This window comes from Lasiodiplodia theobromae (assembly GCF_012971845.1).
Source record: "Lasiodiplodia theobromae strain AM2As chromosome Unknown scaffold_2, whole genome shotgun sequence".
In the NCBI taxonomy this organism is placed as follows: Eukaryota; Fungi; Ascomycota; class Dothideomycetes; order Botryosphaeriales; family Botryosphaeriaceae; genus Lasiodiplodia; species Lasiodiplodia theobromae.
Window position 1 is genome coordinate 983,797 of NW_023336495.1, and position 27,261 is coordinate 1,011,057.

Here is a 27,261-nt window from a genome sequence, read left to right on the forward strand (position 1 = left end):
CCAGCTGCGAGTTATCGAATGACGCAGTAACAATATCGACAATAACGCAGTTCCTCAAATGTTTCCATGTTTTACATACATTTTGATATAATTTTACTCTTGCTGAGCATGTCATAGCGCGTATGGTGTTGAAGTGTTTGCAGTGTGAGGCAGGCATTCCCTCAAATCGTAATGCGTAGAAAAAGCTGTCACCGTGAAGAGTCTATCCGATGAAAGTATGAGTTATTGCTTGCGTTCGAACTTGCCTGATGTTTAAATATCTCGAATTTCAAATCTGTTGCTTGTTAGTGACACCAATTGGGAGTGGCAACTTACCAAAGTCCTCCAACAGCCTTCATCCACGCGGTTCATAAGTCCATCAAGCCATCACCGTTTGCATTAATCGACAGCTGGCGCTGTTGCCGTTCGTCCGCAAGAGGTACATCGAGGTCCTGGGTATGCCAACTTACCCATCCTGGGCTGTGCGTGAAACATGAGTATTAGCCCTGCCATACGGCGGCTCAAGAGCAGCTACAGAAAAGAAAAAAAGGTCCCTCCCAGAAGACCAAAAGTCCACATCCGTCCGTAAACCCGCTCGAACACCAAAAAAAAAAAGAAGAAGAAAAACAAAAGACGGCACACCACACCACCCTCTCCCCTGAACTATCCACTCCCCCTCTTCCTCCTCTTGCTGCGGGCAGGCGGGAAGCGACCCGGGTCGATGACGTCGGGGCGGTGCGCTCTGGCGACGCTGTCGGCCAATTCATTGCCAGGGACACCCACGTGGCCGGGCGTCCACCGCAGGACAACCAGGACGCCGAGCGCCGTCAGGCGGGCAGCCAGAGAGAACACCCAGCGCAGCAGGTCGACGTCGAGCTTCTTGGGCAGGCGGCCACCCGGGCGGAGATCCCTGATTATGGCCAAGACGTTCTTACAGTCCGACAGGACCTCCACCACGGGGGTTGTTGGCGGGTCTGGTGCTGCTGCTTCTGTGGTGGTGGCGGTGGAGGAGGCATTGGCGGCGAGGACGGCCGCAGCAAAGGAACCAGGCGGCGGCGGCGGCGGCGCGGAGTTGGTGGTGGTGGTGGTGGTGCCGAAGGCAGCGGCGACAGCAGCGGCATACTCCTGGTCCTTAGGGGAGGGGTTGAGGATACCCTCAACCACCTCCAACGCGTTGAGCAGGTTGCAGCCATCTGCGAACAGCTCGGCGGCGGCGGAGCCCGGGATGTACGGCGAGGGCCAGCCCCGCTGGGCGAACTCATCGGTCGGGCTGACGCGCCAGACAGCCGACGCGCTGGTCCACCGCGTCCGTTGCGACAGGTCATCGGCGCGCGGGGCGGCGGAGCCATCCGAAAAGGAGACGAGACGGGCGCCAAAGAGGAGGGAGCTGGAGGCGGGCGGGGCGGTCGCGGGCGCGGACGCGGCTGCCGCATAGTCTTTCGCGGCTTGGTGTTTGTTTTTTCGGTCCGCTTCGATAATGACCTTGCCCGCGAAGGGACCAAAATCTGCAGGCGCGCTCATATTCGCAAGGGCGCGGGAGGGAACAGGCAGGCGCAATGGCAACGAGGGCGGCAGACAACGAAAACGGGCGCGCTGCGATGGGAGGATGGTGATGGCGCAAAGATCTTGAGCATGGTGTCGCAGAAGTAGTAAAGTACATGGCTGCGGATGGGCCGCCTGTGTGCCTTCTGGAAATGGCAGTGACCCAAGATGGGAGTCGCGACCGACAGATATATCTCGAAGTGAGGCGGCCGAAGTGAGATAGCAGAAGTGAGAATGCGGCACTGTTCTCCGGGCAGTGGCTGCGAGAAGAAAATCATTTTCTAGCCGCTGGAGTGGCTGGTACAGTTGAATCACTATCAAGCATCATAACAGGCGTAGGTTGTTATGTGGTACGGTGGTATGGTGGTACATTATGAGCAGGATGCTCGTTGTTCTGCAGAGGGACGTTTTGAGGTGTATATAAAATTACAAAGCGAACGTCCATCCTATAACCTGCTGCGAGCCCAATGGGGTCTTCGGACGGCCCAGCGGACTCATTGCCATCCTACGGTGATAAGCAGGTTCTTTTTGGCAAATCGAAAGACACTTTGTTCGAATCTGGCTGGGGCCGCTTTTTTGGTTAGTCATTCAGCCTCTGGAGTAAATATATTGGGAATTCGACATGCTTGAGGATATGTTTTGAGTGCCTTCTCCCACCTTTCCCGCCTCGCATGACACTTTGGCGGACGTATCGTAAACGCTATATTTCTTAATCTCTTTCAATCTGGCATTTCGAGCAAGAACGTTTCGACTTGATTTCACTGCTTGTCTATGCCTTTTTAGCCGTGATTATCTTATTAATTACGCCGGTCACCACCACCGACTACCTCCCGCCGCCTCCTCGGCCATTCTCGAGGTCATTACCTATACCTTAAAAGCCGTCGAAGCCCACGAGCTCCGACATGGTGAGGCGGCGATGGAGGAGTAGGAGCAGGCGCGAGGTGGGCGCTGTGCGGCTGGGCTGATGCGCGAATGCTAAGGAGGTGAACGGGTGATGTATTGAGCTACCCGAGAGAAAGCGCTAAATAACTCCCTTGACGATCACACCTGCCAACAGCGCGAGGCAGGCGCGAGACGGAAAGAAGAAGGCGGGATGGCAGCTGGCAGATGGCAGACGCAGGCGCAGGCGCAAGACAAAAGTAGGCAGCGGGGAGGACGAGAGCTAGGGCGTGGTGGAAGGTGTGGTGGAGGCGCCGAAGAGGGAAAGCTCTTGGCATGCTTGATTTGGAAGGCGCGAGAAAGAATCTAGAGAAAGTGAAGTGAGGCCGGCAACATGCCAATGCGACTTACTATCTAGAAATGAAGTCAGGCGAAGATCCTTAGGCCGAATAGTATAAAACAGATATTATGATCGATCGAGGCACATGTTATTCATCACTTTTACGGCATGGGTACGATATCTCATGTTGGTTGCCTGCTAACAGCCTTAGTGGTGGGCGATGAGGGCGGGTATATAATGCTCTACAGCGAGATTATTGGAATCCATGAAGAGGTCCACGTTAGGCTGTAACTACCGATTAAGGCATTCGTGCCCGAGCGGGTGATCGCAGGATACGAATGGGTACCACGCGAAAATCAGTGTGGACCTCATCTTTTTGAGATACTCGGTTCGAATCCAATCTGAGCTTTAACCTTTTTGTTGGCCTTTTCAACCGCCTGTTGGCCCAGATCTCATGCGACATACGTGGCTATTGTAGCAGCGCGCCTTTTTTGTCCTCTACCTCCCCGCTACTGCCATTACGCCTTCTATGCTCTTTCTCGGGTCTATCCGCTCTCGCCTGCGATCCATCTACAATGACCTGCGCGGACATGAATGGACACCATCCACGAAGCCGCAGTAGACTATGCGTCCTCGCTTGTGTTCGCCTCTCCATCCTCCAGCTCCTTCTTCTTACACGGCCGCTTGGTCTCGTTCTCATATGCCTTCGTCGCCAATCCCCTGGCTACATGGTTTATTATATTGCTCATCGCCTGCACCTAATATAATGGCAATTGCGATAGGCCAGCCAGCGTGTCGACGGGTTGACCGGGCCCTAGCTGTACATCTCAGGCTCCACCGCCGCCGAGTTGGTCGCAGATGGCTGCAACATTCAGAACGCGTTGAAGGTTGTTGAGATCTCCGTCGCTACACCGAGCTCACAGTCTATCGCTCTCAGCATAATTCTAATCTCTTGGCCCCGGCCTACATTACCTCAACTTCTCTAAGTTCAACATTTTCAAGTTCAGTATCCATGTTTCCCACAATCGACCGCCCTGCCGCCACCTGATTCCTTTGCTACGGCCATTCTCGCGGTCAAAGCCCCCTGTTATTGCGCCGCCAGCACAGCCATCACCACAGCAGCAGTAGCACCGTTAAAGCCGCCGATGGGCCTCGTGGTGGAGGTCCTGTTGTCCTACAAAGACGTCCTAATCACCATCAAGAGACTCTGCCCGGATGTTCGCCTGCTCAGAAAACTAGCTCAACTTCGGTCTACCGCGCTGGGGGATGTTCTCTCTGGTTGCCCATCCGGTGGCTCTCAGTGAGTCGGCCACGCTACATAAAATGCTCAGACACGAGTGTGCTAGTAATCGAGCTTTAAGAAGGTCTTTCATTTTCCAACCCTGTCAAGGAAGACCACTAAAGGAAGGTATCCGGCATCATAGAGTTCTTCACCTGTTAATTACGAGCCTTAGAAAGCAATGCCATGGCGGATTTGTTGTAGATAAGCAGCGAGGTGGATAAACGAGCTTATAATACGCTGAAAAGTAATCATCCGTGTAATTGAATAAGATAGCGGCGCCGCAAGCATAGTATTAACAACGACGGGCGTTGCGGTGGGCCACGTTCACCCTGCAAAAGCTATTCTATTAGCTTTCTACGCAAATAGCGCGCTGGATACTACTTTCCGTTAACTCATCACCTCTCGATAGATGCGCCACAGTGTGCGGCACGTACTATGGCTACAGCATAGCTTTAGTATCGAAAATACCTCGAGATCCGGCGCATATTGCCTTCTTACACGTAGATCTTAGGGTTGTGGCGGGCGGGCTTGTATGGCGAATACTGTCTATGGTTTCAATCCTTTCTGAGGGCATTAGAGATACTCACTATGGTAACTATGGGCGGAAAGGTACTGTTGGAAGGGTGAAGTTGACGAGAGGAAAGGAGATCGAAACGGACGCGAGCAATAAGCTATAGCTGCGAAGAAGCCGCCTGTGTATCCTCCAAGAGTGGTAGTAACTTACTATGGAAGGCACAACCTCTAAATATATCTCGAAGTAAAGCTGTTTAATCAAGGACGCTTCGGCGCAAGAGTAGAGAATTTACTTTTAAAGCAATTGTCGTAGAAGATAGTTCTTTGCTGGAATAACTAGCGACAGTATTTCTTGAATAACGAAGTTTCTATTGTGATGGTATCTTGTAGGCGGAGTGCTTACTGTTCTATCAAACGCATTTTTGGGGGGTATATTAAGTTAAAAAGCGAGCGCTGATCATATCTGATGTAATTCCAATGGAGTCCTCGGACGGTCCTGCGGTATTATTGCCATCCTACGGTGATAATCAGATGTATTCTTTTTTGCCAATTCGAAAGACACTCTGTTCGAATCTGGCTAGGGCTACATTTTGGTCATTCAGCTTCTCTCTCTAATAGTAGAACGAAATTCCGGCATGCCTGACGCTATGCATAAGTTGCCTTGCTGCTACCGGTGTTCCTTTTCTTCTCCGTCACTTCAGTGCTTTGAACGTCCAAACCCAGACAAGAGCAGAAACACATGCCGAGCTGTCGACGCTTTAGTATCCGAAGTAGTGGTTTTACCTGCGCGATCGCGAAAGAGAATCCCGGGCTCTGTCAGGACCCGAAGGACGGAACGACCAAGATTATCAGATCCTTCTCAAACGGACGCTAGAAACGCCGAAGAAATGGGAGGCGTCCGCTTCCTCCGCATCACCTTGGATCATGAAGAGTCGAACAATCGTGATATCCCACGACGAAGACACGTCTAACTCAGAGTAAGCCGTGATCTCCCAGGCTCACATAGACAGCCGTCAAGCACCAATATCAGTTCTAGTCATCCATTGCTGTGTACAGGGGTATTATTTTTATGTGCAGAGTAAGCAAGTGGCATAGGCTATGCTCCACCGTAAGCCAATAACTTTTGTTTTTTTGGGAGGTGACCATCCAGAAGTATGCCGTGCGCTAATCCAAGCCTGTGAACTTCTGCACGACGGGCTTGCCGCCGCTCTTATCCTTGCCCTTGGACCTCTTCCTCTTCTTCCTGCGTTTCCTACCCTCATCCTCGCTGCTGTCCGCGTCGCTGTCGTCATCACTGTCGTCGTCGTCGCCATCGCTATCCAGCGACCTCTTTGCGCCCTCCGTCGCATCATCCACATCATCCTCTCCAGTACCACCGTAGCCCTCATGCCAGACCTTGACGACCTGACCGCCGCCCGTGATCAACCTTCCTCCCACGTCGAATCCCAGCGCGACGACGCCCTCGCCCGTCTCATCGTGGCTGATCTCGCCAATAACCCTGTTCGCGCCGATACGCACGAAGCGCACAAGGCCATGGCCCAAGCCCACCGCAACGACCTTGCCACCCGGGCCCACGCCGTCCGGCAGCATAGCCATGACATCCAAGCTCTCGCCGCCGCCTGGACCACGATCGACCGTGACGCGCTCGTCCTGATCGTCCCACACGCCGCGCTCCCACAGCGTCAGCACGCCGCCCGAGCCGCCGACCAGGATCTTCTCGCCGACCGACGAGCCCTTCTTGGCCAGGCCGCCGACGAACAGGGACGACAGCAGCTCTTCTTCCTGGTCCTCGCTGCGCACCAGCACGCCGCGCCGCAGGTCCGTCACCGCCAGCGTCGACCCGCCCGTCGTCACCCACTGCTTGCTGAAGCCCGACGTGCTGGCCGCCGACGGCGGCATCGGCGTCAGGCTCGAGATGTAGTCGTCGTGCGGGTGGTGCGTCGCTGACGCGCGCAGCGAAGGGAAGGTGTGGTCCTCGCGCAGGTCGAACAGGTGGAGCGGCGACGAGTCAGTCGCGAGGAGGAGCGTCTGCGGGGAGAGGACGTGGAGGAGCGAAGGAGGGTCAATGGCATCATTGTTGTTGCTGCTCAATCGACTTCGTCAGCATGACCGTGAAGCGGGAAACCGCCCAATTGGGCAATTTTGGAGGGAGGTAGAGAGCCCGAACGTACCCAATGCGCGGGACATTGATCTTGCTCAGCACCTGGCCCGTCTCGCTGCTCGCGGCCTTGACCAGGCCGTCGGTGCCGGCAGAGTACAGCGCCTCGCCGTCGACGCTGTAGGCCAGGCTGCGGCAGCTGCCCTTGTGCCGCCGCGTGCGCCACGCCGTCTCAATCTGCCCGAAGCCATTCTCGCTCGCGGCGGAGGCGTCCTGGACCGAGCTGTTGTCGTCGTCTGACGTTGCGACGGGCGGCAGGCGGAACGTCTGGACGTGACCCGCTGACAGACCGACAGCGACGAGCGGTTCCGTGGGGTGGATCGCCTGCGCGAAGAGGTCGGAGCTGAGGGGCAGGTTGCAGATCGTGTCGAACATCTTGGATTGTTTTTCCTTTTTCCTTTCCCCAGCTGCTGCGCGGCCGAAGGGTGAGGAAATGGCAGGTCGGCAAAGCTCCGAGCTTTTGGAAAAGAAACGTGAAGGAGCTGTCGTTGACGCCGACCAATCAACGAGCTGCGGCCCTGGGCCTAGCCGCTGTAGGCCATGCAAAACGGTAAGGCGCAAATCATCAGCAACTTTAAACGTCGGAACCGTTGCACGCAGTCGCAAAAAATGTCACACGCAAGCCAAGCCAGTTTAGGTGGGAACAACGACAAAGTAATCTAAGAACCACAACGCAACACTAGAAGTTTTTGCTAAGCTCGCTTTCAACTTTCTTTGGTACTAGAGAGTACATCGCGGCCTTTTTCTGTAAAAAAATTTATTTCTGGCATTGGCGGTGCCAGTTATTTTTCCGACCGCGTGTGGTGCTGCCAAGAATGCAATCCTGAGGCACCACCTGTAGACCAATAAACTCGACTAAATGTATTCAATCACCACGCAAAAGGTCCGCAGATGTGATTCATGACTTTTCCATTCCGTATGAAAGCGCCCGTCTTTTTTCGTCATGCCAACATGTATATCTTACAGTGAATGTATATAAAACCCGGAGTCGCTGACCATGCGCGCTAAAACCGACTTTTGTCTTTTTTCTCTTCCAGCCCGTGAAAACCGTCCATATTAGATCCCCCCATTCGTAGATTTCTTAACAAAAAGGAAAAACACTCCTCTCTCGTTCGCCTCTCGCAGACACGACTACTGACCCCTGATCTTGCACCTCATCTTGGCAAAGAAGTTGTCGTTGCTCTCCTCCCACACCTCAGTCTCAGCCGGAAGCCTGCCGGTGTCAATGTCAGCCTCGAGAGGGTTGACGAACTTCGTCTTGAACACAATCTTGTGGCCAAAGTACAGCACGGCGAAGATGATCAGGCTGAGGTAGGCGACGAAGAAGTCGCTGACGCTCCAGGGGATGAAAGCGGTGAAGCCCTGGGTGATGATGATGAGGACGTTGAAGAAGAGGCCGTAGTAAGCGAGCCACGGCTGGCCCCTGCCCGTGTAGGGCAGCGACTCGCGGCCGATGCCACGGGCCTTGAGGATGCGCATGAAGGCGATCTGGCACCCGTTGATGCAGCCCCAGGAGATGAAACCAGCAACACCGGAAATGTTCATGAACCAGTCGAAGACCTCGCCACCGCTACTAGAAACGTTCATGAAGGCGAGAAGACCGAAAGCTGCGGTGAAGGCCACACTCCAGTAAGGAACACCCTGCTTGGTGGTCTTGGCGAAGAACTTGGGCGCACAGCCCGCGTCAGCAAGACCGATGATCATACGGGAACCCGAGTAAACGTTGGCGTTGGCGGCGGACAGGACCACGGTGAGGAGGACACCGTTGATGAGGCCAGGAATCACAGGAATGCCGGCAAGCTTGGCAGCAATGACCAAGGGTGAAGAAGAAGCATCGTCGCCGCCAAGCATCATCTGCGGGTTGTCGTAGGGCACGAGCAGACCGACGAAGAAGATGATGGCAAGGAAGAACAGCAGGATCATCCAGAAGGTGTTGCGGATGGCCTCAGGCACAGTCTTGCGCGGGTTGGCCGTCTCTCCAGCACCGATACCAACCAGCTCAGTACCCTGGTAGGTGAAACCGGCCTGGATGAGAACAGCCCAGAATCCGACGAACTTGGCGGTAGCACCCTTGGATTCCAGCAGGTAGGGAGCAAATGCGCCAGGATCGCTCCAGGTGTGGAATCCCAGGTAGCCATTCTGACCGACGCCGGCGTCAACGCAAATGGCAAAAATAACGACTAAAAGCTCGTTAGTAAAGACAATGCACAAAGTTGCGCATGGATCACATACAGCCAATGACCGTCAACACTTTGATTCCCGCAAACCAAAATTCGAGCTCGCCGTAAAACTTGACAGGCAGGAAGTTGATGGCAGTGATGACCGCCCAGAAAATGGCAATGAAAACGGCCACGGAGATGCTGTCGTCCCAGTACTGAATAATGAGGCCGGCTGCGGTAAGTTCAAGACCGTAGGTGATAGCCCACGAAAACCAGTAAATCCAGCCCATGGCAAAGCCCAGACTGGGGTCAATGAATCGCGCAGCATACTGGCAGAATGCACCGGAAACGGGAATGTAGGTGGCCATTTCGGCCAGACACACCATGACGGAGTACACGATAGAACCGACGAATGCATAAGCGATGAGGGCACCGGCTGGACCGGCCTCCGCGATGGCCTCTCCGCTACCAATGAAGAGACCTGTGCCGATGGTGCCACCTGTGGAGAGAGAGGTCTTAGCAACGCGGAGGATGAACACAAGGATCAAGAGCAAAGCGCACCAATGGCAATCATCTGCAGGTGACGGCTCTTCAGGTTCCTCTTCAGATTCTCCTGGGCCTCGAGCTGCTTCTCCAGATCCATTGAGGAGCCCTCGCTGCCGGGGAGCTCCTTGGTCGCGCCATCAGTCGTCTTCTTGGGCTCGGAGCTGGGACTGATGGCATCGACCACCTTCTCGTCCTGGCGTTCCATGGTGGTGGTGTTCGACTAGCCAGTAGCGGGGAGCGAGTAGGTAAGAAGCAACAAAAGACACGTGAGTGGTGTGGTAATGGAAACCGCTAACGGCAGGAGGTCGCGAGGCAGAGGAGAAAGGAGAATTGAAGTTGAACGAGCTTGACAGCTAACGGCAAGTTAAAGCTACATGGCGAGCACACGGGCCTAAGAGTAAAAACCTGTCGGTGACTAGACCCCATCGTCGCGAAAATTATACCGTGTCAGCCGTCGGCAAGCGCTAGTGGTCGGAGCGGCGATGGTTTCTCTCATGTAAGACGGTGGGTCGCAAGGCCCGTTTGGGAGTGACCCTCGCCCGGCTCCGAGGATTGTCGTCTCCAAGCGACGCAGGCGCTCACTTCTGGCTGGTGCGAGCACGTATCGAGGGCGCCGCTCCGCCGGTGCTGCGCGCCATCCGCGTGGATGCCTTTGATATTCGTGATGCAATTGCGTAGCTGGCCGGCTCACGGCGTGGCGGGCTTGTCGAAAGCTTCGCCGCGCCTCAGGAGATCCGACCTAAGGAGCGAAGCCCCGGCCCGAGGTGGCGAGCTACGCGTCAACGGCGCCGTCTGCCGCTAGCCGCGCGCACATCTCTTCGCGGCGCCGGACGGCGGCGACGGACTGGCCTCAATGGCACTGCGCGAGGTAACGCTGGCTCGAGATCAACCTGCCTCATCCGTCAGCTGGTGAGCGGGAGCTGAGCGGGTAGGGCTGGGGGGCCGCATAGGAACCCGCCGACGAGGCGTGATTGGAGAAAACTTTGCTGTTCGAGTCTTTCGGCCGCAGTAGCGTGCGGGATTCGGTGGTGTGAGGGCCGGAGTGCAATAAATCCTTGCAAAGAGTCTTCTAGTATCGATAACGCTTAATTGCCGATGCCGGCTTTAGCCTCCGTTGCCGCTCGGATTTGTGGCTGCGTCATCATCTCTTCTTCGGCATTAATGATTTCGAGTGGAATTCCAGCGAGATGGATTCGCTTTCTTGCCGAGTCTCAGTTGCGGTCAGTCGCGCCTCGGACGACTCAATATCCACGAGGGGGGCCTTACACCGACGGTGCTTGCCATTGCAAGATGGTCACGGTGTTCGGGGAGACCCACTGATGATCGACGCGAGTTTGATCTCATGCAGCTGTTTTGCGGGACCTCGCTGTGACCTTCACCAGATAGCTGGTTAATCCGGGGATGATTATAAAAAATGAGTCAGAGGAATGGATGAGCGACTGGCTGACTGACCGCAACAACAATGCTCGATTCAGAGTATGAACGCGAAAATGGCAGCTGTCTAACCTTCAACCTTCACCACTCCTCTTCCTTCTTTCACGTCAAACTCCACCCATCTCGCCCTGTCGCCCCTCCTCCCATCAACGATCCTCCCAGGGTTCATGACGGCGCAACCGTGGTATTTTATAGCAAAGGCCGGGGCATCCTTATCCGCAACCACCAACGCCGTCGGCAGCGGGTATAGTCCGAGAGCATGCGCGTAATCCCAGTGCACAGGCCGCACATGGAGCGGGAATGGTGACAAGTGGGACTGGTCGAGTAGCGTGCGGGTTAGCGCCTGAGCTGTCAAGCGGTCAGGGTCCAGCTGAGGTTTAGCCTGCGGTTGCTTGTCGACGTCCATGGTAGCCTCGCCGGCCCCGTCATCCGGCTGTTCATTGCGGGGCTCCACGTCCATCTCTTCATCCTCCTCTTCCTCAGAGCCGGGATCCTTGAAGCGGATGGCGGTACGCCTTAACCGGCCCGTAACGTCGTCCCGGAAGAGAACCATTTCGCCCTGGACACCAAACCACGTCAGCCGACTGGGGTTGGTCGTCCAAATTGCCTCTCCCTCTTTCCGCTTCCCCGCACCCCCAACCTCTCGGTTCGCTTCTTGAATCACGCGCCGGATTCTGCTCGTGAAGATCTCTGGGACGCCTTTCCTCGGCAGTGGGACTGCGGCCCCGGCTGAGAAAGCTGACGGCCAAGCGTCATTATCACCCGGAACGAAGACAAGTGTTGTCCGAGCAATAAGCTGCGGGAAATCGGAGAGCACCGAAGCGAGCGCGTTGAAGTGCTCTTTGTACTCGATGCTTCCTTGATTCGGAACGCCGGCCATTGTGGCTGAGCTGACAAAATTGCCCATGAGGACAATCGCAAGCGGAAATTCGGATATAGGACGGGTTGAGTATGCGGAGAGAAGCGTGCGGAGTGCGGTGAAAGACTGTGGGTTGTCAAGATTAATATCCGCAGCTATGGCGATCTTCGTCTGACAATGAGTAGAGTCTTCAGGCAGCAGTCTTTTCTGTATCTTCCGCATCTTGGCGCCTGTTGCTCTTTCAGATCCTGTTCCGAGGAAGTCTGTCCATCCAAAGGCAGGACCAACCATGCTCCCACTTGGGCCGGCAGCCATGTCAGAATCTGGAGTTCCTAGTGTAGAGGAGCGCTTCTCTGGAGGAGGGTGGCTCATGGCGAAGCTGATAAACTTTCCACCGATGGTGCCACCAATACCACCTGTGGCGCCTAGTGCAGACGCTGAGCCAGCGTGCGGGTTGCCGTAATCCTCTTCATATGTGCCTTCGACGAGGACAATCATGCCAGGTGCAAACCATCCGCCCTCCTCTAGGTGGGCTTTGGCATGAGTCACATCTAAGGCGATGCTTCCCGTTAGGTCTGATAGCGCAAGGGTACCAGTAGGCGAGACGGTAAGAAGGGCCAGTAGGAGGTGGGTTGTTCCGTGCCGACCTAACAAATTCGAGATTGGAGTGATTTTGTGACTTTGTGAAGTCGTGATGGAGCCAACGCGCTGTAGTGAAGCTCGGCTCCCGACGAGAGTCGGTGTTTGAAATAGCTCATTCCGGAGCAGCCGCTGGTGAATTATATGGTACCTTTGACGAAACATCTCTGTCTTGACTGCTGGATTGGGGAACAGAGTCGGTTTGGTTGTCGATCTGCCGATAGTCAGTACGAGATCTCTGCGATAGAATCTGCCCTGTCTTTCCTTTCAAAATGCTTCTTAGTGATGTTATACACCATTTTCGGTTGGTCGAAGCCTCCAATGACCTTGATCCAGTCTCTAGGATCCTTGCTACCATCGTCTTCCTCGTCATCAGCAACATTCAAGTTGCCCATACCAAAGCTATCCTGCTTCTCCAAAAGCGGGGGACGGCCGTTTGCACCGCTGCCATCTCCAAAGTTGAAGCTTGTATCCCTGCTCAAAGACGACGGGTTCTTAACCTGAACCACGCGCCCACCACTCATGCATCCCTCCAATGTCTTGAGTATGCTCTTCAGAAGAGGCCCGTCGCCATCGACAATGACCTGGCCGCCACCCCTCTTCCATGCCCTTGCGACCTCCTCCAGCACACGCTCGGCAAGACCCTCTTCCCGCCATCCTGAACCACAGTGTCTTCCGATGAATGTTGCGAGAGCGGCTAGAGCAGGAGATGTCAAAGTAAGGTTATGTTTTTTCGTGAAGGTCCTGAACGCGAGGGGTCGCAGCGTTGGGGGTGGTAATATTATTGGAAGAACGGCGGGTTTGAGAGCAGGTGGTGCAGGGATAGGTGCGGTGCGCAGTGGACGTGCAGGATTGACTGGCGGGGTCGCAAAAGCCGGCGATGACGAAGGAACGGGATCTGAGGCGGGGTCGACGGCGCGGCGACTGATTGAGGCCATTATGGATGGAATGGTGGTGGAGACATGTGGTGGTGCGGGCGCGGCGATGAGAGATGCGCCGGGAGACGCGTCGCGAAAACGCGTCACACGCGGCGCCGCTCTTGGCTGTCGCAACATTTCCGCGCCCGCCGCAGCTCTCGCTCACTCACCCACAGCTTGCGCCAGCACCACCTTTTGGCCCACCAATCACCACGAACCATCAATAATATCGATCGCGCTCACAAATCGCCGCGACTCCACCATTGTCATGTCGACCGAAGCCATTCCTGAAGAACCCAGCCCGAGTAGGCTGGAGGAGCTTCTCGCGGCTGCAAACCTGCAGTACTCGCTCAAGAACTACAATGGGGCTGCCGACATCTATTCGGAAGCTGCCCAGGTACAGGAGCAATTGAACGGCGAAATGGCGCCCGAGAACGCCGACCTTCTTTTCCGCTACGGCCGTTGCCTCTATAAAGTCGCCATTGCGAAGAGCGATGTGCTGGGAGGACGCGTCGCGAGCGAAGAAAAACCAGCAAAGAAGCAGAAGAACAAGCCGGCTGCAGCATTGCCGAGCCAAGACGAAAAGCTGGCCGAGGAGGTTGTCGAGGCTGCTGTCGAAGAGAAGGACGGCGTAAAGTCCGAGAAGGAGCCCACCGTCGAGAGCAAGCCATTTTTCCAGATCGTCGGAGATGAGAACTGGGATACCGAATCGGACGAGGAAGACGGTGGTGAAGAAGAAGGAGGTGAGGAAGACCCGGAAGATGACCTTGCAACTGCCTACGAGATCCTGGATGTCGCGCGCGTCCTGCTGTCGCGTCAGCTTGAGGCGCTACAGAACTCGGTGAGGGATACGTCGGACGGCGGAAAAGGCAAAGGAAAGGCTCCCGCAACAGAGCTTGACCCTGAGGAACGAAAGGTCATGGAGAAGCTGGCGGATACGCACGATTTGCAGGCCGAGATTGGTTTGGAAAACGAGAACTTTGTGGATGCCGTGTCAGACTTCCGCGCTGCTCTCGCTCTAAAGGAAAAGTACCTAGCTAAGGAGTCTTCGCTGATTGCGGAAGCTCACTACAAGCTCTCGCTTGCCCTCGAGTTTCAGTCCATGACCAAGGTCCGCGAGGCTCAAGCTCAAGCTGAGGCGTCTGGTATGCTACAGCCGCCTTGAAACATTGAGTATAAACATACTAACGAATTGACAGGTGGGAAGGTTAATCCCGAAGAGGCCAAGGTCGATGAAGATATGCGCGCAGAGGCCGCCAAAGAGATGGAGAAAGCTATCGAGTCTTGTCGCTTGCGTGTAAGCAAGGAGGAGGAAGCGCTTGCCTCCGTTGCCGCCGATAAAGCCGAAGAAGCCAAAGCACAGATTACCGACGTGAAAGAGATGATCGAAGACATGGAGAACAGGGTAAGTCAAGCTTCACATCACTTTCATGTGTAAAATAAACGCTGACATTGGGCTCAGCTCACTGAACTCCGTGGCCCTGCCATCTCCCTCTCAGCCCCCAGCAACCCTGCAGGTGCCGACCCGTCTAATCCTCTCTCAGGAATTCTGGGCGAGCTGCTCGGTCAGGCACCAGCTGAGGAGCGGGCAGAGCAGAAGAAGAAGATCGAGGGCGCAAGTGACATTTCTGGACTCGTGAAGCGGAAGAAGCCTGCTGCCGCCAGCGGCTCTGCGGGAGGCGCTTCGAAGAACGACAAGGGCCCAGAGGCAGCCTCTTCGGCAGTCGGCACTAAACGGAAGTCCGAGGCACCCGAGGATAGTGCTGTGGAGAAGAAGGCAAAGGTGGAGGACGCTTAGATGGTTTCATTATTTGGACAAAAAAGTGAATTTGGGCTTTTATGCACATATGGACGGTCTGCAGGCATGGATGGAGGAATAACATCATGGATTGGTTGTACTTTCTTGTTGGCGGTGATGATGGCGATACCAGCTACACGCATTGGCATGCGGCATAGCATTAATCTAGTCCCATTCATTCCCATAGAGTGACCCCACATATCATGGTGACGCCCTAGATCGCTTAAGCAGGACTGCCGAGCAAGGTCCTCCCTCATTCTATTTAAAACCCTGAGGGAATCTTAGAAGGATCAAACCGAGTCTTTCGATTTAGGAGGGAAAAGATTAGGGTTATTTGCCACCGCCAGCATAGCCAGCTTCCAGTGCCATAAAGGAGGCCGCTCTCTTCACTGACAATGCAGGTGCGTGTTAGGCACCACCCCATAACCGAACAAAATCACCTGAGTGGTCATTTCAACAACTTTAAATGTCATATTTCCAAAGAGAACGTGGTTGCCTCCCCCGGGTATTGCTTCCATGATACGTAACTTCCTTAAAACGCCTTCCTCGTCCACATCGACTGGGTATAACACCATCCCTTCATGCCCACAATGCCCCACTCCATGCCCATACCACTCCACTTGTGGCCACCGAACGGCACGTTAGGCGCCAGCTCAAAGTGCGTGTTGACCCACACGCTTCCGGCCTCGAGCTTCTTCGCCATGCGGCCGGCGCGGTCGAGGTCCTTGCTCCAAACACTGGCGCCCAAGCCCATCTTGGTGTCGTTGGCGCGCCTGATGACGTCGGCCTCGTCGGACCACTTGAGCAGCGGCACGATGGGGCCGAAGGGCTCCTCGACGACGATGCGACTGTCGTCCGGCGGGTTGTCGATGATGGCGGGCTGGACGAAGTAGCCCTTGCTGCTGCGCTCGTGGACGGCGCCGCCCAGCGCCGCGTTCCAGCCCTGCTTGGCGATCTCCGAGTACATGTCCTTGACCTTTTCGTACTGCATGCTGTTCTGGATGGGGCCGACCAGCACTTCCGGGTCCGAGGCCGGGCCCGTCTTGACGGCTTTGGTGAACTCGACGAGCGCGGTGCGGAATTGGTCGTAGATCTTCTCGTGGACGTAGATGCGCTTGATGTCCATGCAGATCTGACCGGAGCTGAGGAAGGCGAAGGTGCCAATCTGGAGGGAGGTTAGTGATCAAGGTAAAAACAGAGGAACGTGGACATGTGTGCCGTACCTTGGGAACCACCTTCTCGAGATCGACGTCGTCGCAGATGATGGCGGGGTCGTTGCCACCGAGCTCCAGGGTCACGCGCTTCAGAGTCCTGCTGCAGCTCTCCATGACCTTCTTGCCGGTGAAAGTCGAGCCGGTGAAGCTGATCTTGTCGATACCGGGGTGCTCGGTGAGCATGGGGCCCAGGTCGTCGCCGCCGCTGAGGACCTGGATCACGCCGGGAGGGAAGATGCGGGCAGCCAACTCGCCGAGCTTGAGGCCGCTATACGGCGTGAAGGGCGAGGGCTTCCAGATGAATGTGTTGCCAGTCAGCAGGGCGGAGCCGACCTTGCCGATGCCCAGCAGCAGCGGCCAGTTCCACGGCACGATGCCGCAACCCACGCCCAGCGGGATGTGCCGCACAACCACGCTGCGCTCATCCGTGTCCTCGATGACTTCCTCTGGGATGCGCAGCTTGGTGATCTCTCGGAGGTGGCCAACGGACATGGCAACCTCGATGGCGGCTGTCTGCGCCGGCTTGCCGGATTCCTTGACGAGCAGGTCCTGGAATGCTTGCGAGTTCGCCTCGATGCCGTCTGCTAGGGAAAGAAGCTGCGTTGCGCGCTCGTCGTAGGAAAGGTCGCTCCATGCTGGGAAAGCTGCTCTTGCGTTCTTGACAGCTTCCTCTACATCCTCCTTGGTTGAGACGGGCACTTCAGGGAGCGCCTCTTCAGTGCTAGGGTCGATTGCATGCCGGGTCTTTGCCGTGGACTTCAGTTGGTTGTTGACGACATTACTGAAAGTCTAGAATAATGTTAGCGAATAGTCCTAGGGTCGTGTCCATATAGGTGCGATACCGTGAAGTCAATCTTGTAGTCAACACTCATTGTGGGAATATAGATGGAGGAGCTGTAGGAGGGTTGTCTCAAGGCAGACTTCTGAGCTAAGAGACAAAGAATGGAAGAAGGCGTTCGGTCTGAATGGGCTGCTTTATAATGCCATCTCCTCGGTTGCAGGATTGGAAAATCATCCGCATCAGGAGAATCTGCCGTATTTAGGTCCGATTATTGAGAGTTCACCTCGGAGCTGGGTAAGCATGGTGCAGAAGCCACGGCGAAGGATTGGCGGGCGGGGTTTGCGGGGCCCCTCAGAGAGCTAGCGCCATAGCTTAGTCCTTGCTAGAAGCTCATAATTGGCCGCGTTCGTGCAGCTACCCGACGGATACAGGCCCGAAAAAATGCCTCCATCCGACGCCGGGAGGGTAGAGGCGGGTCGTGGTGGGTTTGTAAGTTGTGATAAGCATGTGGCCCCCATGAGGCACAGCCTCTTGGCATTACTCGCGAGGTAGCGAAAAGTCGCATAGAGGGGGCCAAAAGTTTCAAGTAGACCCACTGTAAAGAATTGCCATTGGACGAACTTGGCAGCAGGAGAGACTGTCGTACGATTGATGGGGTTGTTGTCAGATAACTAATGGCATGCTTCGTCAGACTATAAATGGTGGAGACATTTCCGCCTAGAGCATTCACCCTTTTCGGAGTCGATACACGAGAAGGAAAACTCCGATGCCAGTGGGGACTTGGCGATGAAACAGGTGCATGCGACACTCTAGGACCTGCAGCGGGTGCCCACAAATGTACCGACCGATCCGCGAAGATCGGGCCCGACGGCCTGTAACGGATTTACATCTGGATCGAATGACTTCGCTTCCACATAAGGACTCCCCCTGGTCGACAGATCATGTATTGACCAGACTCCCATTGGATCATTGTCTCTTATTATATTTAGGCGTCATTGTGGTAGAATTTTTTGAGGTGTTTTGAATCTGCTTTTTGTCCTCTTCATCCACGTTAACGACATCGGCGCCTCAAACGTCTCGGGCATAGCAGGCGATCCTTTGAACGAGAACTTTTTAGGAAGAAGGTGTGCACTGCGGAAAATAGCAGGTGAACGGAAAAGAAAACTTTTTTTTGAGAGAGAAAATATAGGATACCTCAATAGCCAAGCCGGTGTCGGCGGCTATCGTGGCATACTTAGGAGTAACGCATGTTGGCGGCTAGGTCTTTTCGTCTTTCGAGAGCGCCTCTTTATCGACTTGATGTAAACGTATGAACCTTCCCCGCTCCACCCGGTTCTGCATTACTCAATTTTCTTTCCAGTCAGTCAAGCCCGCGTCGCGTCCAACTCTCCGAGATCAACTAGTCCTTCTCTCGGCGGGACAAATTGCCTCAAAGTAACGCCGCCTTCCTCGAAGATCTTCGCCGAATCCACGTCCATGCTATACGCTTGACTGTATACGACCTCCGAGATGCCGACCTGAGTGATCTTGATGCTGCAGGTCAAGCAGGGGCACGTGTCGCAGTACAGAATGCTACCCTCCCTGATGCGTTCGCGGCCTGCCTCCAGCAACGCGTTTTCCTCGGCGTGAAGGCAGAAGCAGGTGGCCAGCGACGAGCCGCCGGGCATGGCGGCGTTGCAGCGCGGGCAACCGCCCTCGTTGCAGTTGCGCATGTTGCGTGGCGTCCCGTTGTAGCCGGTGCTGATGACGCGCCGCTCACGCACCAGCACGCACCCGACACGCCGCTTCATGCAGTTGCTGCGCTGCGCTGCGAGCGAGGCTAGCTGCATAAAGTACTGATCCCAGGCCGGCCGCAGTCGAGACTCGTTAGGGAGATCCAGAGACGAGAGAGCGGCACGGAGAGCGGGTAAGGAGGGGCTGCTGTTGAGAAGGCGGAGCTGGGCGCGGTGCAAGAGTGAGGCAAGGTGCGTGGGTGCGGAGTAGAGGTGGGCGTCGTTGCGGAGGACGAAAGAGGAGAGGTCCGGGGCTTCAAGGGAGGACGCGGCGCAACTTTACAGCATTAGACGAATGCTGCTTATCTCTTGGACAAAAAGAGAGCTCACCGTGCCTTGAAGCGCTCCCATCGTAGGGTTACGGGAGCATCCACGCTCACCAGGAGGAAGAAGGGACGTCGTAATAACGCATCGACAACCTCCTCATCCCAGATATCCGTGGTGACCCAACGTTCCTGCCATTTCTTGGTGACAAAATCAATTAGGCTTTCGACATTTTGAAAATAAAGCTCGTTGTTCTCGTTGGGTGGCGTGTCAAGTGGCACGTGTGCGTTGGAAGCGGATTTCTCAACCGACGGCGTAGAAGCAGTGCGTGCTAGCCTGATACGCTTGAAATTGTGCTCCTCCACTAAGTAGGACGCTATGGACGACTTGCCAGAGCAGATACCTGAGTGCGCGTCAGGATTGCTACTTAATCGTCGGTGGAGAGTTTTTGCGGAGTGACGCGGGAAATTGCTACAACAAGACGCGTCCGACGCGTCTAACGTCTTTCTAAGCTTCAGCCAAGCTGGGAAGAGCGCATAGACGCGTGAAGCCGGCGCAGATCACGTTTTCTTAATCATACAACGCTTTGGGAGGATCGACGGGAAGGAGCAGGAGCGTTAAAACAGCGCCACATGAGGCGTGGACCAACGGAGAATCGTAACATACCGCCGCAGATACCGATGAGCATGTCGGGCGAGAACGGACAAGGCGATAAGGCAATAATTTCGAGGTGACTCGGAGCTGTACCAGGCAGAAAGCGCGGCGTTGAAGCGAGACCCTGGGCATGGGCACGGGCACGGACCTCAACCGCCCCTCCACGCGGGCGCTCAGCCTTACATCATCTGCCCACGCCAACCAATGCCTGCCAGCCATCTGCGTGCCTGACAATCCAGACACGCCGCTTTCCGAGACAGTCAGCCGCTTGACGCAGGCACATGCTCACGCGCGAGATCCTGACCAGGCGCTGACGCATCGCTCCACTCTGCATTACTACGAGCGCCAGCCTCGAGCTCCGCGCAGCTCTCACAGCCCCGCAACACCGTCATCATGGCAACCGTTCAGTATGCGCCGTGGTCCTCCGACATCGAGCTGGCGTTCTACGCCTCGCTGGCCTCGCTGAAGATCAACCACGACAAGCTCGACGACAGCGCGCGCAAGATCTTGGGTCTGTACGAAATCAGACCGACCGACACGCCGGAGCGCTCGTCGCGCATGCAGATTCTCGGCTCAGCTCTCACCACTGACGAGTGAGTCCGCACCCGGCTCCGTGCCTTGCTTCACCTGCTGACACCCCTCCCTTGCGCAGACCGCCAGCCGGCTACTATCGCGCCGAGGGCATCCTCAAGAACGTCAACACCATCGAAGCTTACAAGAACCTCGACCGCGCCCAGGCCATCGAACGCGCCGGTCGTATCGTAAGTCCACACCACTTCAGACGGCGATGGAATAAGACTATTGAGCCTGCTCTCAGATCTGGGATGCCATCAACGACGGCACCATCTACTCTTGCCCCTCTCTGCTGGCCTCCTTCTCAGCCGTCTCTTTCGCCGACTTGAAGAAGTACAAGTTTACTTACCATTTCGCCTTCCCCGCCATCCACTCGGACCCGCCGTGGAAGAGTTCCGGTTCCATCCCTAAGCTCACCCCGGCCGAGACGACGGGCTTGGTCGATGCGGTCCAAACTTGGAGGTACGGCGTGGACTCGCGCCAGCATGGTTTCTTTCTTGCCAAAAAGCTGAGGCATGTTGCGGGTCATCATCATCATGAGAACGACGAGCAGGAAGAGCGGCCCAAGACACCGCAGACTCCGGGCCTAATGGAAGAATTTGGCTACACCTGGCAGGTCGGATCGCTCGCTGGCTATGAGCAGGGCTTTTTCAATAACGCCAATTTGGAGGACCGCTTCGTCTGCTTCGCCGATCCCTCGACGTATGAAAATAATCCCGGATGGATGCTGCGCAACTTGCTCGTCCTGATCCGTCAGCGGTGGAAGCTTAACGACGTCCAAATTCTCTGTTACAGGGACACCCACCGAACGCGCGATACGTCAAAGAGTATCATCATCAACCTAAAGTCACCGCAGCCGGCGGGTATCGAGGTGGATACTTCCCTCGAGACATCTACTGACAGCATTTCGTCCCGTCCAAAGAGCCCGAAGATGCCCAAGGTTACCGGATGGGAACGGAACGAGGCAGGAAAGCTGACGAGCCGACTCGTCGATCTCTCGGCGTACATGGACCCCACGCGTCTTGCAGATCAAGCTGTGGACCTTAATTTGAAGCTCATTAAATGGCGCATAGCGCCAGGTATTGACTTGGATGTCGTCAAGAATACCAAGTGCTTGCTGCTGGGCGCCGGAACATTAGGCTCTTACGTTTCTCGTAACCTGATGGGCTGGGGAGTCCGCAAAATTACCTTTGTCGACAATGCCACGGTCAGCTTCTCAAACCCCGTGCGGCAGCCACTTTTTGACTTCAAGGACTGTCTTGAGGGTGGCGCAAAGAAAGCTTGGCGGGCTGCGGAAGTATTGCAGGAAATTTATCCCGGTGTCGACTCAGTCGGCCACGTCATGTCGGTGCCAATGGCTGGCCACCCGATCCTGGATGAGAAGAAGACGAAAGAGGAATTCGAGACTCTGAAGAAGTTGATTGACGAGCACGATGCCATATTCCTTCTTCTCGATACTCGCGAGAGCAGATGGTTGCCGACCTTGATGGGCAAGGCTGCGGGAAAAATCGTGATGAACGCGGCGCTCGGTTTCGACACCTTTGTGGTCATGAGGCACGGATTGAAGCCTGGCGGGCCTGGCGAGGAGGAAATGGGCTGTTATTTCTGCAATGACGTGGTCGCCCCTGCCGATGTAAGTTCTGAGTCACCTTCGTCGTTGTGGTTGATCAAAGCTCGGACTAACACAACACAGTCACTCAAAGACGCCACTCTCGACCAGCAATGTACAGTCACACGTCCCGGCATCGCGCCGATCGCCTCGGCAATGCTCGTAGAGCTTCTCGTCAGCATTCTGCAACATCCTCTGCGCGCTCATGCCCCTGCACCGACCAACCCGTCTCCCGATAATGACCCGAAGGCCGCTTCTTCGTCGTCGGCCAAGCCAGCCTTTGACCATCCCCTTGGTCTGGTGCCTCACCAGATTCGCGGTTTCCTCTCGTCGTTCAGCAACTTGGCTATTCGTGGCCAGCCTTACGACTGCTGCAGCGCTTGCAGTGACCGCATCGTCGAGCGCTACCGCAATGAAGGTTGGGATTTTGTCAAGCGCGCCTTGAACGAAAAGGGCTGGGTTGAAGAAGTGAGTGGTTTGAAGGAAGTTCAGCGCAGGGCCGAGGAGATGGCGGCGGAGGTTGAATGGGATGAGGAGGATGAAGATGACGGCAGTGGTGAAGGCGAGTTGATTTGAACGAATGTAACGACGAACGCGAACGAGGCCACGGTTGGGATAGACCGCATCGTTGGATGGATGGGTAAGCAAGTGGCCGTGGCGGCGATTGCACGATGCTGGCGTAAAGGGAGTTTGGCGAGCTTATTCATCGAGTGGTAAGAGTGGTGGGCGGTGGTTCAGAGGGGTTACCGGATTTTCTCTTTCTAATGAAGACGGATGGTGCTTTATAGCGGGCAACTGCATCAATTTCTTTGTCCTAGAGGTTTCTGTTTATCAGCAGTATTAGGTAGCTTCTCTGCCTCTCAAGTCTTCTCATTAAGCACCCTAAGATCGAGCCGATGGTGAGCGGTCTGAAAGTCTCTCTCGATGATGAATAGGCAAATCCATACACACACAGCTTACAGAAAGGTTGGTTTATTGGTATTTCGGTGGAAGCTGACATTCCGTATTATCTAGGCTGGAGTCTTATGGTAAGCCATAGAGGAAGTACAGAGGGTTATTGCAGCCGACGGCTAGCGTGAATTTATTGTTCGTTCATACCATGCGTCAACTAGTTGAAGCTATCGTCTAGACATGAATGTAAAATTATTAATTCTACATTTGCATCTGGATGATAGCTTCAACTACCCGTAAATATTCTTTTTCATTATGCCCCAATGTAAATGCAACCACGGACCAGCTAACGAAGGAAATTGAACTGAAAATGTAGAAGAGAAAAAAAAAGAAGGAGCTTCATACGCCCTCCAGCAATCCATGGTCGGATTCGAACTGGTAATCTTGTATGGGTAAGAAGCTATCAAGTCCTCCCAATGAGGTAAGTCCCCACCGTACCGATTTTCTTGGGTCACCGTTGTCAGTAGCAAGATCGCATTGGATAAAGGGATCATAGTCAACCAAATATCGTCAGAGTTACGGATTCGGGTGGTTACTAAGCATTGTCGCTGTAAGGCATTATATACCCCCCAAAAAAAGCTATCCTTCGCGCTAGCTATCGGCTGCAGCACTCCTCTGTACAGTGAATCTGATAATGGCTTGATTGGATTCAACGACTTACCTAACTCAATACGCACTTGTTCACAAACTACCGACCCTATCAGAGTTTCGATCAGAATAAGTTACTCATCTAAAGTTTCCTGAACCCCCCTTGAACCGGTTGGTAAGCCTACCCGCCTATCGAGCTCTAACAACTGCGCAGTTGACATCGTTGCCCTGGGCTCGAAGCAGGATACCGTAGAGCCTCAAGTGCATCGACTTGTGTTCCCCAGGCGTCCGCGAAGACAAGAGAGACGGGGGTGAAACACCGACGGAACAGTCCTCGGCCGCCAACGCATTTCGGACGCATTTCAGGGCGTGCAAAAGCCAGCGCTTTGTAGGACATTGTCCATGCTCAAGAAGACGATCCATGAGGAAACGTAGTTAGGGGCAACGACAAAAAGAAAAGTTGATCGACTAGAGAGCAGACAAACCAGCGGCACCTGAAACAATCGCAAACTCTTCCTGCCCTCCGGAACAAAAACCCCCAATCACGAATACTCCACATTCTCTCCCACCAATGAAGCGCCCTCGGTTTCTCGACTGGAAGCCTCCTGGACCCTCCCCGCTCCGACACGTGACAGCTGTGGATGATCATACATCGCCCGAACCGATTCGCTCCACGACTCCGCCCGGATGGCCTGATCCGATTGACTCCACCACTCCCCCGCGATGGTCGCCCGAGCCCAAGCATTCTACTACCACTCCCTCTGGATGGCCGAGATCAGGAGACCTGATGGTGGTAATGGACCCGGCCGACTGAGAGGAGATTCGGTAGTGGGAGGAAGCCGGTCAAAGCAAGGATACTGCAGATCGGCGCCGGATCAGAACCAGGCACCGGGCAAGATTCGCCAACACCAGCACCAAGAGGTTCATTCTCACAGCTCGAAGGTTCCAGATTTCGGAGCGTTCCGTCCTCGTTCCGAGCGGAATCATGATCCACAGCAAAGATCCCAAGCGCCGTATCCAAGATCTACACGAACGCATCAACACTCTGACGGCGAAACGTTACGCATTCGAAGTCGTTATTGGTATGCACTCTACCATCCGGCTTGATCCAGTCATGGGTCTCCGACAGTTGATAGTGAAGGGCTACAATACAAGGGAGCAATGGAACGAAGTTAAGAAGAGTTCGTGGTCTTCGGAAAGCACTTCAAGCCCACCAAGCACATTTAGCTGTGGAATAAGATATGAATGGAGTAGTGAAGTCGAGGTACGACCTGAGTTCTGATGATGCCAGTTGGCGGGACTGTACTGCTGACGCCATTGGTAACATCAGGAAGTTGTGCAGTGGTGTTGCTGATTTCCGTGAACCAACTCCTTTTCTTAAGAGTCACACGACAGTGCAAGGAAAATGACCAACAGCATCCACCCAGAGCTCATACGAACAACTTACCTGACAATCGCTTTTGCGGAGGTTTATAAACCCTTCCAGTCGAAGCCATTCACACGATCCAGCAGCTGACGCTGTGGGCAAGGGTCTACAAAAGTTCAATCGTGAGATCCAAGAAGCTCATACTTACCGTCTTCGGCAGTCCTTTGGAGGTCAAGGTGGTCGACACCTACTGGCAGCAGCTGGCGGCAGCGACGCGAAATGGGGTATCAATAACTATACTGCAAGAAAAGAGGGAGGGAGGTGACCAGCACCCGCCGCCGCTACCAGCTCATCTCATCATCATCGTCGTCGTCGTCGTCGTCGTCGTCGTCATCCTCCTCCTCCTCACACTCCGCAACCCAATTCTCTCCCACCGCCTCATCTACGGTAGGCGCGGGAGCGACGGACGGGAGAAAGCGAAGCGGAAGAGCTCTCACCTCTTCCGCCTCGTCCCTCTCCATCAACGTCCACGCGTCCCTGACCTTCCGCACCTTCTCCCTTACCAGTCCGTTAAACACCATGATTGTACACCTAATCAATATTTTAGTGAGAGTTGTGGTCCACGAGGCTGCAGAAAGATCTCGCCGTAATCGTGCTAAGCCGTCGCAGCAAATGCAGGGTGTCCGACGTTAGCGGACCGTAATTGCATTTACGTGAGGTATATAATGCCTTTCAGCGAAACTGCTGAGTAACCACCTGAAACCGTAACTCTGACGATGGTTGGTTGACTCTGATCCCTTCATCCGATGCGATCCTACTACCACACCCGGCGTGTATGGAAAATCGGTACGGTGGGGACTTGCCTCATTGGGAGGACTTCTTGATAGCTTCTTACCCATACAAGATTACCAGTTCGAATCCGACCATGGATTGCTGGAGGGCGTATGAAGCTCCTTCTTTTTCTTTCTTTTTTTTCTTTCTTCATTTCCAGTTCAATTTCCTTCCAGGTATTCCCACAACTTTTGTCTCTCACGCGCGCCTGGCACAAACCATTTCGATTTCTCTATCCGAAAAATGATTAGGCTAAGCTTTGCAACACCAAATACCTTTAACGGCTTCTGAGATATTTAGAGCAGGCATGCCTGGAGATCCTCTCCCTCGACCACTATTAGCCGCTTCGAGTTCACTTATCCGGCTCGGAAGTTGCGCCAGCAGGAACAGAAATTCATACATCACTTCAGCATCCCCAAACGACCACCACGCTTGGTACACAATCATCAGCCCTGCGACCGCCCAATCCTCTCCACGAACCACTTCAACGCCGTCACAACGGGGCCCTTGAACAGCTCATCCTCCTCCGCCAACCCAATATCAAAGACGTGCCCGGCCCCCTGCACCCTCACAAACTCAACCCCGACGCCCTTCGCCCTCGCCTCGCTCTCCGCCCTCTCCGCCAACGCGAACGGCGCAAACACGTCTTCGGTCCCATGCACGAAGCACGTCGGCGGGAACCTCGCTCCCGCCGCCCCAAACCCCCTCGTCGGCTCCAACGCCGCCAGCACCTCTTCGCTGATCAACCCCTCCTCTTCGCCGTCGCCGACAGCATCCCCGCCCTCGACGCAGGCCCTGAACCACGTCCCGTGCTTCAGCGCGTGGATCATCCACGCCGACCGCGGCGACCGCAGGTCGGGCTTGCCGTTGACGAACATGGGCGGCGACGCTACTGGCACGGGACCATCGAAGACTTGCTTCCGCAGCGCAGCCGGCGCGTCGGGGACAGCCGCAAAGGCGGCGAGGGGCGCGGTCCAGAAGGGGTCGGTTAGGTACTTGATGCCGTAGAAATCCAGGATGGCGGCGGGAGGGTGGGGCTCGTTGCCCTGTTTTCGTCGGCGCGCGGCCTCTGTCAGAATCTTCTTCGAATAATGGGCGCAGCTATTGATGCCAGCAGAAGAGATGAGAGGGAAGGAGGAGGAAACATTCACTTACCAACTCCAGCGCCAACATCCCACCCGCCGAATGCCCCATAACACCAATACGCTCCGAATCCGCAATGACTTCATCGCCCGCCGTCTCGCGCCGCAGCGCGGCCGCAAGCTCCGTCCGCGCCCACGCTAGGCAGTCCCGCGCGTCGGCAAGGGGCCCCTCGCGTAGGGATACCTGCGGGCACAGCCGGTACGCGGGCGCGACGACGATGGTGTCGAGCGTCTCGGTAAGATACTTAATTTGCGTGCGCGGGATAAGTGCCGTCGAGCCCGCGGCGAAGCCGCCGGCGTGGAAGATGAGGATGATGGGTTTGGGCGCGGTGGTGGTAGTAGAAGAGTAGTGGATTTCGGCGGGGATGGGGCCGGCTGAGGGGTCTTCTTTGTAGTGGAGGGTTAATGTGGGCATTTTTGGTGGTTTCTGGTGTTATGGATCGTTGAGTGAAATTTATATATTGGGAAGCT

At 55.2% G+C, this 27,261-nt stretch overlaps 9 protein-coding genes across 9 annotated transcripts; 2 read left to right on the plus strand and 7 right to left on the minus strand.

The window, feature by feature from the left end:
- Positions 1 to 642: 642 nt before the first annotated feature.
- On the minus strand, positions 643 to 1,500 carry LTHEOB_825 (uncharacterized protein; the record flags this gene model as incomplete). The annotated part of the gene is made up of 1 exon (XM_035517706.1): positions 643 to 1,500. One exon carries the CDS (start codon positions 1,498 to 1,500, stop codon positions 643 to 645), a length of 858 nt encoding a protein of 285 aa, XP_035369584.1.
- Positions 1,501 to 5,699: 4,199 nt separating this feature from the next.
- LTHEOB_826 (WD repeat containing protein) lies at positions 5,700 to 7,068 on the minus strand (the record flags this gene model as incomplete). Its single annotated transcript, XM_035517717.1, has 2 exons — positions 5,700 to 6,618; positions 6,707 to 7,068. The coding sequence occupies 2 exons, from the start codon at positions 7,066 to 7,068 to the stop codon at positions 5,700 to 5,702; spliced, it is 1,281 nt and encodes a 426-aa protein (XP_035369585.1).
- A 756-nt stretch (positions 7,069 to 7,824) lies between these two features.
- Positions 7,825 to 9,603, minus strand: LTHEOB_827 (Arginine permease; the record flags this gene model as incomplete). The annotated part of the gene is made up of 3 exons (XM_035517728.1): positions 7,825 to 8,873; positions 8,926 to 9,351; positions 9,414 to 9,603. The coding sequence occupies 3 exons, from the start codon at positions 9,601 to 9,603 to the stop codon at positions 7,825 to 7,827; spliced, it is 1,665 nt and encodes a 554-aa protein (XP_035369586.1).
- Positions 9,604 to 10,899: 1,296 nt separating this feature from the next.
- Positions 10,900 to 13,268, minus strand: LTHEOB_828 (DNA polymerase alpha catalytic subunit; the record flags this gene model as incomplete). The annotated part of the gene is made up of 4 exons (XM_035517739.1): positions 10,900 to 12,399; positions 12,482 to 12,544; positions 12,627 to 13,027; positions 13,175 to 13,268. The coding sequence occupies 4 exons, from the start codon at positions 13,266 to 13,268 to the stop codon at positions 10,900 to 10,902; spliced, it is 2,058 nt and encodes a 685-aa protein (XP_035369587.1).
- Positions 13,269 to 13,515: 247 nt separating this feature from the next.
- Positions 13,516 to 15,045, plus strand: LTHEOB_829 (Tetratricopeptide repeat domain protein; the record flags this gene model as incomplete). Its single annotated transcript, XM_035517750.1, has 3 exons — positions 13,516 to 14,392; positions 14,447 to 14,652; positions 14,710 to 15,045. 3 exons carry the CDS (start codon positions 13,516 to 13,518, stop codon positions 15,043 to 15,045), a joined length of 1,419 nt encoding a protein of 472 aa, XP_035369588.1.
- Positions 15,046 to 15,577: 532 nt separating this feature from the next.
- Positions 15,578 to 17,131, minus strand: LTHEOB_830 (Aldehyde dehydrogenase; the record flags this gene model as incomplete). Its single annotated transcript, XM_035517762.1, has 3 exons — positions 15,578 to 16,210; positions 16,269 to 17,048; positions 17,102 to 17,131. The coding sequence occupies 3 exons, from the start codon at positions 17,129 to 17,131 to the stop codon at positions 15,578 to 15,580; spliced, it is 1,443 nt and encodes a 480-aa protein (XP_035369589.1).
- A 1,273-nt stretch (positions 17,132 to 18,404) lies between these two features.
- On the minus strand, positions 18,405 to 19,764 carry LTHEOB_831 (Deoxycytidylate deaminase; the record flags this gene model as incomplete). Its single annotated transcript, XM_035517773.1, has 3 exons — positions 18,405 to 19,089; positions 19,143 to 19,479; positions 19,743 to 19,764. 3 exons carry the CDS (start codon positions 19,762 to 19,764, stop codon positions 18,405 to 18,407), a joined length of 1,044 nt encoding a protein of 347 aa, XP_035369590.1.
- A 359-nt stretch (positions 19,765 to 20,123) lies between these two features.
- LTHEOB_832 (E1-like protein-activating enzyme Gsa7p) lies at positions 20,124 to 22,488 on the plus strand (the record flags this gene model as incomplete). The annotated part of the gene is made up of 4 exons (XM_035517784.1): positions 20,124 to 20,323; positions 20,383 to 20,491; positions 20,548 to 21,936; positions 21,997 to 22,488. The coding sequence occupies 4 exons, from the start codon at positions 20,124 to 20,126 to the stop codon at positions 22,486 to 22,488; spliced, it is 2,190 nt and encodes a 729-aa protein (XP_035369591.1).
- A 2,670-nt stretch (positions 22,489 to 25,158) lies between these two features.
- Positions 25,159 to 27,205, minus strand: LTHEOB_833 (Polyketide synthase; the record flags this gene model as incomplete). The annotated part of the gene is made up of 3 exons (XM_035517795.1): positions 25,159 to 25,408; positions 26,129 to 26,694; positions 26,804 to 27,205. The coding sequence occupies 3 exons, from the start codon at positions 27,203 to 27,205 to the stop codon at positions 25,159 to 25,161; spliced, it is 1,218 nt and encodes a 405-aa protein (XP_035369592.1).
- Between the last annotated feature and the right edge of the window lie 56 nt (positions 27,206 to 27,261).